Source organism: Passer montanus, unplaced genomic scaffold, assembly GCF_014805655.1.
Source record: "Passer montanus isolate IOZ18808 unplaced genomic scaffold, ASM1480565v1 scaffold44, whole genome shotgun sequence".
NCBI classification, from domain to species: domain Eukaryota; kingdom Metazoa; phylum Chordata; class Aves; order Passeriformes; family Passeridae; genus Passer; species Passer montanus.
Genome location: NW_024369262.1, coordinates 2,308,392 through 2,316,684, shown reverse-complemented (window position 1 = coordinate 2,316,684; position 8,293 = coordinate 2,308,392). Strand labels below are relative to the sequence as shown.

The 8,293-nt window shown below is 46.6% G+C and overlaps 1 protein-coding gene across 2 annotated transcripts in view; it reads left to right on the top strand.

Moving 5' to 3' along the window:
• MYO1C (myosin IC) overlaps positions 1 to 8,293 on the top strand; it is a 57,000-nt gene that overhangs the window by 3,878 nt on the left and 44,829 nt on the right. Inside the window, exon 2 of one of the 2 annotated variants that reach the window (XM_039720753.1) lies at positions 1,455 to 1,637. In XM_039720753.1, the coding sequence (XP_039576687.1) occupies positions 1,563 to 1,637 (75 nt within the window). In that variant the 5' untranslated portion in view covers positions 1,455 to 1,562. Of the gene's footprint in view, positions 1 to 1,454; positions 1,638 to 5,847; positions 5,968 to 8,293 lie in introns of those variants that run through there. The other variant, XM_039720755.1, reaches the window with a different exon arrangement.

Here is an 8,293-nt window from a genome sequence, read left to right as displayed (position 1 = left end):
TTATTTTTTTTCTTTTACATTTTTTTCTCCATCTTTTTTCTGCTGTCTTCACTTTTTTTTTTCCTCTTACCACTCACTTGTAGTCCATTTTCAGGTTTCTTTGCACATAATTCTGGTATCTTCACCACGAGAGCCATTCCACTAACACAGCTTTGGTGTTCTGACTGTTGTGATTTCTCTCCATAGAAAGGGGAGGTAAATCAGGCTGGGTATTGCTCCTTATTACTGAATTTTACATTTTTTTCTCCATCTTTTTTCTGCTGTCTTCACTTTTTTTTTTCCTCTTACCACTCACTTGTAGTCCATTTTCAGGTTTCTTTGCACATAATTCTGGTATCTTCACCACGAGAGCCATTCCACTAACACAGCTTTGGTGTTCTGACTGTTGTGATTTCTCTCCATAGAAAGGGGAGGTAAATCAGGCTGGGTATTGCTCCTTACTGAGAATAGGGTGGGCTTGTTTGGGGAAGTGACAGTGTTGGGTTTTAAAACGTGACAAAATCTAATTTTTTTTAGTAGAACTCTGTATTGGGAAGTAAGTGCTCAAGGAAACAATTGCTGGACTGGAACAATCTTGTGTATAGCAGCTAAGGAAGCATAAGAATAATTCCAGATATGAAACACAGAACCTTTCTTTGCAGTTACTGAACAGAATTGTGTTACCTGTATCCACTCTGGAGTAGTCAGTGCTTGTTAATCTTATTAATTAATCTTGTCAATGCTTTCTTGGCAAGCATTATCAACTGCAGTTGGTTTGTAGTAGAGCTGAAAATTCAAATTTGGCTCTTCCAAGAAGATAGAAAGAGTTATCTCCTTAGGAAATCTTAAAATACGTGAAATTTAGATTGATTTTTTTTTTCCCTCAGTCACAGGCAAGATATGTGATATCTTTTTTTGGAGGTCTGGCCACTCCATTAAGGGATAGCATGATCATTGTAAAGCTCTGTAATTGCACTCAAACCAGTGTTCACCAGATTATTTTTCTCCTATTTGTAGGAATTTTCATGCAGTAACGTGCCAATTAATTTCCTTTGCCATGATTAGTGAGCTACTCAAGGACTCAATTAATAATGATTCTGTTCTGCAGCAGTTTGCAGAACTTCCTGTACTTACCATGGGAGCAGTCAGGGTTTTTTATTGCTTGCTCTTGGAGGCAAAGATGAAGGATTTTTTCTGCACAAAATCTCTTGGTAGATTTTTGAAGTCCACCATGGGATTGTTCCATGCCAACACCTCTGAAACAGCATCCGCAGCGACCTGACTTTCCTGAGCCCAGTGGGACAGAAATGGAACAGCAACAAAGCTGGAGGCAATAAACACAAACATAAATTTAGGCTTCTTGGAACTGTCGTGGCACATTGGAATGAGTGGAAACCAGTCTTGAACTTCATTGTTTCAGCTCACACCTAACACTTGGTATAAATACAGAGGTTCATCTTTTCCTCTCACAACAGGGCTTTGAACCAAAGGCTGCACTTAGTCCAGGTTGGCTGCTGCTGCTGCACACTGAAACCAGAACTGTCCATAAAGAATAGAGGGATTTACTGACTTTCCTTGGGAAAATGGAGCTGCAGATTGAACGTGTTCCTACAGGAGAAATCATCCGCGTGGTCGGCCGCAAGGCAGAGCGCAGGACTGTAAGCCTGGCTGTTCTTGTTCTGTCCCCTTCTGGTGCTGTGGGTTACACAATAACCAACTTAGATCTGACCTGAGCCACTCCAGGGGAAGAGTGGAAGGGTTTGCAGGGCTGGCTGGTCATTGGAGTGGCTGGAGCTGTGTTGTGAATGCTTTTTTCTCTCTGGGATGGAATTAGTAGCAGTGAAATGAGTGGGAGTTTAGAAAATGGTTAAGATTTCCTGTAGAAATACTGCAGTGAACCAAGGCTGATGTTTGGCCTGGTGTATGAATTCTGTCAGAATTCTGGGAGCACTTTCAGTCTGCAGAGGAAGGGAAAGAGCTTTGAAACAGTTGTTTTGTTCCTCTTGTGTTGGTTGTGCTGTCACAGGGATCATGCCCTGAATGTTACAAAAAGATTCACATATGGAAAACTCAGTGGTACAGGCACAAACAAACTTATAAGATCTCAAGAAACTGACTATTCTGTTAACTTGGCACTTTCTTGACTTGTGTTCAGGGTTTGTATCTAAGCAAATAGAAATCTATGAGCTGATCTTTTCTGTTTGATGCAAATAGTTGAGAAGGATGGTACTTTTCTAAGAATAATTTCAGTTTTCTTGGAATGGCTGTTCTATGTGTTTTGTTTTCTATCTGCATTTGTATAATTTTTAATTAAAGAAGTCAAAGAAACTGTGTAAAATTTAAAATGTTTGGAAGTACCTAAGTGCAACTGAATTTCTCTCTCTCTGCCATAGCTATTTAAAACCTGTTTAACAGATCTTCATCTTGTACTGAAGAGCACATCTGTGCATGTTGCTGCTGTTTCCTAGCATTGTCTTTCTAGTGACTAATCTGAAACTTAATCAGAAAATGAGCTGAGACATTTACTGTGTGGTTACACAATTGTCAGGTAGAGTCATTTTACTTCAGAAAAAGCCAAGAGCTCCCTCTGCCTTGCTGGGAGAGGAGACTGTGGCAGTTCTGGTGTTCCTTGGTGTGCAGGAGTGTTACTGACTTATTTACAGTGATAGCAGGGGACACTGGCAGGACTGAAGTGTTGTTCCCAGGGGCAAATGTTCCTTTAAACCTTAGCGTGTGCCGGGGTCCTGGGGAAGACATCAGAGAGAAGAAGTACGGGTTCAACTTTCTAAAAAGTTTTAAACACTTATTAACATTCCATGAAACGATAACTTGCTACTTTGTGTCAAGCGCAGTGTTGGTGTTGCATGAATGGCCACAGAGGGGTGGTTTAAGAGAAACTTTAGGATACTTTAAACTGCTGCAGGAGTGCCAAGGGCAGAGCTTTTTTGCTCTTTTGGCTCAGAGCGGTTCAGGCTGTCGGAGTTCAGTGTGTAGAATTTCCTGTAGATCCTGACGAGACTGCCTCGGGTATTTCACACCTGTGTGGGATGAGCCAATGTGCTGCTCACAGCGGATGGTTACCCGAGCTCGCTGCAGTCACTCCGGAGCGAACTCCACCTGCGTCCTTCCCAGGAACGTGCACTTCTGATGACTCCCACAGCCAGGAGGGGCCGGTAGAATTACCGTCAGCGTTCCTGCTTTATCTTGTCCGTCTGCAGCAGGCAGGTGCGTCCGCCCTCGGAGGCAACAGCAGCAGCCGCTCAGCAGGATGCTGCTGCCGCGGGCAGCGTGAGCGGCGGGGCCGGGCCGGGGGCGCGGCGGGGCCGGTGCAGGTGAGGGCGGAGGCAGCGGCCCGCAGCCCGCATGCCCGGCGCTCGGACATGCTCACTAGCGCGGCGCTCGGGCACATGGCCGCGGGCTGCGGGGCGGCGCGGGGGCAGCGCCCCGGGCGGCCGCGGCTCGGCCGTTCTCCCGCAGCCGCCGACCTTCCCGGAAACTCGGAACATTCTCCGCGGAAAAGACGCAGATGAGCGGGGTAGAGCAGCCGGCATCCCGGCGCGGCGCGGCTCCGGCTGCCCGCAGCAGTTGCTCGCTGCCCGGCTCCCGGGCGGTCGGTGGCTCCGGTAACGCTTCCGTGCGCGCATCCCCGCCCGGCGCGGGGCGAGCGCTGCTCGCGGGGAGCCCGAGCGCAGCCGGGCAGGGTGTGGCGGGGCTGCTCCCGCCTCAGACGTGGCCGTGACACGGCCGGGGCTCCAGGCGGCTCGGCTTGCCCTTGTCAAGACAGGCTTCCTGTACATCCCGAACTTGCGTTACAGCTCCGAGCGCTGCCGGGTGTGATCCGCCCTGCTGTGCGCAGCGCTGACGGCCGCCTTGGAGGAATTCTTCCTTCTCTGCCGCTGCTTGCACAGGTGCCTCAAAGCACTTCATGGAGAAAGCTCGGTGTATTTAGCCCTCTCTCACGGGTGGACATGGTCAAACTCCTTAACTTCTCCAATTTAGACCCCGAGTCTGCGTCCCCACTGAGGCTCAGGGGTCCCTGGCTCCAGTCTTGCTTTCCGTGCCGGTTTTCCCCAGTTCTAACACACCCGGAGTTAATTGTTTTAAGTGACAGTGACTCATGGCAGGAATCTGACTCTGCCTGAATGAGCAACTCATTCTAGTAACTTGAATTTTCCAAGTAAGCTGGCTTGAGCTGCATTCTTGTCGTTGGGAGGATTGCAGAGGAAAAGTGGTTCTGAGATACAATACAGAGATTATTCTGGTATTTAATCTCTCTCTGACAGTTGCTTGGGGCCGAAGGCTCCTCCAGAACTACTTGTGGATGGCAGCTGCTTAGTTTTTAAAAGCGACAAACGAGAAAATGTGCTTGGTTGGTGGGACAAGCCATGAAAACAGAACCACATCTTAGAGTACTTGGGAAGAAAGGCATTTTTCTTTCATCCCCTTTTGGAGCAATAGACAATTGCCAGTTGTCAGCACCTTTTCAAAACTTTTAGAAACTGCCTAAGGCTTATGGAGCTGATGAGTTCTTAATTTTCACAGTAGGCCCTGATATGGCAACCGCTGTCATAACACTTCAGGGGTTTTAGTTTTGATAGTGGATATAATCCTGTGTGTAGGGAGGGGCTGTGTAAATATGAATTTTGTGTTCTGCCTGGCAGGGACCAATGGAGTGCTACACTGAACACGTGTTCTAATTTATCGTGGTATAAAGGATAGATTTATTTTTAAAGAGAGAGAAAAAAAGGTGTGAATAATAACACTTAATGAGTGAGAGATCCCGTGTGAGTCGATATCCACAGTGTGTAATTTCTGTTCTCTTCTGCATAATTAATGGTGAAGAAACTTGTGATTTACAGTACATCTTCAGGATTTATAATAACTAAGAGAACTTACATAGATCCCGACAAAATGAGTCAAGCCATTTTTATTTTTTTATTTTATCTAACCCCACTGGAGGAAGGCCAGTACAAAACTGGGGTGTAAGAATGCTTTATAACATTAAATGTAGTGTTTCTTTCTGTGAATAAGCTCAAGCTCTGTGGATGTCTTTATGCAAAGCTAAGATAATCTTAGTCTTGTTCAGATATTTGGGATTTTTCTGTTTGTAGTGTCATGTTGCTTATTACTGCATTAGGAACCACATGCTTTCTAGGAACAGGACAAATTCCTCTAGCCCTGTCCAAAGGAACAGTCTGCTCCAAATGCAGGAAAAACAAAGTGCAGCAGCTGCCACAGTCCCAGGGCAGTGCATAAAACCCAGCTCCCAGTGCCCCTTCCCTTGGCTCTTACCTGGCAGCTGTGAATGGTTCCAGCATGGAAAATATTGAGGAGCACTGGGCTGCAGCACTTTGCCTCCCAGTTCAAAGGACTGATGAGTGAGCACTATTCCCAGATAACCAGCAGTGCCTTCTGGAGGACAGGTGTGTGTTTGGGGAAAGCTGGAGTGTTACAGGTGCTGCAGAAAGGAGGTGGAGGGAACTCAAAGTACAGATTTCCCCAGGCTGCTCTGTCCCACAGCCCTTTGTAAGAGATGTAACCCAATCTCTGGTCCTTTCACACAGGCTAAAGAACCGTTTAGAAAGGCTGATTTGTGTGTTTCCGAAGTGTTACCGTGGGGAAACCATCTGTGTTGTGCTTTGGCTTACCTCAGTGGCAGCCAGAGGTGGTTAGCTGGTGAGAACTGATCCAGATCAGAAGTGAGCAGGCCAAACAAACAGGGATTTGTGAGGAGCAGCTTCCCAGCCCAGCCCTCTGTGTGAGCACAGCAACATCTGCACAGAGGCAGGGATCAGGTGGGTCCTTTGTGCTGGCATAAAGTGATTGCAATTATGGCATGTGTCTGTCTCCTGTCAGGGCTTTTCCTGTCCTAAATGCTGCTTTACTGCTGTGGAACCAGCTCCTGAGTGATGTGGTTGGCTCTGCCCAGGATTGCTATCCCTGGCTTCTCCAGAAACCATCCATCCACCCTGCTGTCAGCTCTAGTGGGTGAGGTTTGCATGCCTTGTCTTCCTCTGAGATTGTAGCACAGTTCTTTTTCTGCCCGGAGGGAGCCACTTGTGCTGTGCCTCTCCGTGCCTGGATTCAGGGATCTCTCTGCTGGAAAATATCCTGCTCTGGATTTTGTGCACTCCTCTGCATATTTCTTGTTGATCTATTAGTGGGGTGGGTGACCAGCTCTTTCCAGAAAATATTAATAAAGGTGTAAGCAGGCAGCACAAGTCAATGTGAAAGGATAACAAGGCTTGTTATGGCAGAAGGTTTGGAGTGGACAAATCTCAAGTAATTTGTTGTAACTGAGTCATGTTCTGTGGGGGTGGAAGTGTTCCTTACAGCCCTGCCCTGCCTTATTTAAATATTTAAACATTTAAATACAGCAAGGAGCAGCAGGGCCAGTACCTTTTCTGTTGCTATATATCTCCAGTGTAGTCTGTTCTGTATTAAATTCCTGTACTGGAAGGCAGTGAAGGTTAGTATTTAGAACTCCTGTGGCATTCATGCATGCATGGATAGCTCTCCCTGGCAGCTTTTTTTCTTTAGGAAAGCATTTGGTCAGGTGCCAATGTCCAGCTTTCCTGAGACACTCTCAGCCCTTTAACCAGTACAGTGACCTTGGGCCAGCCTGGCCACCACCCTTCCTGTGATTCAGTTCAGCAGCTGATAATAAATGGACGTAGAATTTGACATTTTGGCAGTACCTTTGGAGTGTTTGCCCTCTGAGCACAGAGGTCCCAGGGCTGGGAGGTGCAGCAGGCTGCAGTCACTGAAAGCTCTGCCACTGAATGGGCAGTGTCATTGTTGGTGGTGAAGAATGTCGTGTCAAAATGTGTTGTGATATTTGCCAGGAAATGGAGAGTCCATGAATGACTAAGAAGTCCTCTGTGACACAGCTGTGATGGCACTCAGCCTGCAGGCTGGGCTCTGTAAGCTAGAGCAGTGCCTTGAAATTTATGTTGGTAATTTCTTTTGAAGGCACTTTTCTAGTAAAATTTCACCACGGAGTTTGCTATGAAGATGATGAAAGGTCTAGAGGGGAAGTCCTGTAAAGAGCAGCTGAGGTCACTTGGTTTGTTCATCCTGGAGAAGAGGAGACTGAGGTCAGACCTCACTGGGGGCTGCAGCTTCCTCCTGAGGGGCAGCACCAACCTCTGCCTGGGACAGGAGGAGGGAACAGCTGGAGCTGTGCCAGGGCAGGTTTAGGTTGGATTTTAGGGAAAGTTTCTTCCCAGAGGGTGCTGGGCACTGCCCAGGCTTCCCAGGGAATGGGCATGGCCCTAGAGCTGCCAGAGCAGAGAATTTGGACAGCACTGCCAGGGATGCTCAGGGTGGGGTTGTTGGGTGTCTGTGCAGGGCCAGGAGTTGATCCTTGTGGGTCCCTCCTGCTCAGGATATTCTGTGATCTGACTCTGTATTTCCTTTTACTGTTCTGGTGCCTGACCAGAGATTTCCCCCTTAGGAAAGGTAACCCAGAGATGTGCTCCTACCCTGGGACAGTGCACACTGGAACAGGAAAACAGCCTTTGGAGGGGCTTGGAGGCTGCAGGGAAACCTTGGTGCTTAGCAGCTCAGTTTCATTAGGCAGAGTGATCTGGTGCCTTCTGCCAGCTGACAATCACCAGGTGTGTTTGGCCATTTTGCTAATGAAGAGGGGGATTATGGAAGGAGCTGTAATTCAACTAGGGAGCAGTGTTTGTCAGAGGATTTTATTGAACTTGCAATTGCATTTTTCTTCATTACTATATCCTCAATATTTTATGGTTGTCTTTATGTCTGTTTTCATTGTCACCTGATGCCTGGTCTAGATGGGCTATTCCTATCCAGGAAAGAATCAGCTTTACTTCAGCATTATAATGACAAACTGAGAACAGAAAAAAGGGTAAACTCAGCTTTCACACTGCACATATTGTTCATGGCTGAAGGGTCCAGTTAAGTCAACGTCCAATTATATAATGAAGAGATAGTGATCTGTTTAGCTTTTTAGAAAATTAAATTCCACTGAAACAATATAACTGGGACTATAGAAGTAGGAGGAAAACTATTTTCCATTCTGAAGCAGGCCTTTGTATAGAGTTGAGTTTTTTTAAACTCACTAACAGTAACTAATAACTTGTACATTATACAGCCCACACTGAGTCATTGTTTACTCAGGGAAATGACTTTCAACAGCCAGACTTGTTTGTGAAGTTTAATAACTAAAATATGCAGTTCTGTGCTTTACAAGGCTGCACACTATAACCAACATTTTGGAAAAAACAAGACCTGGTGCATATTTGCAACACCACACAGCACTGCATTACAAATGTTGCTGCTGCAG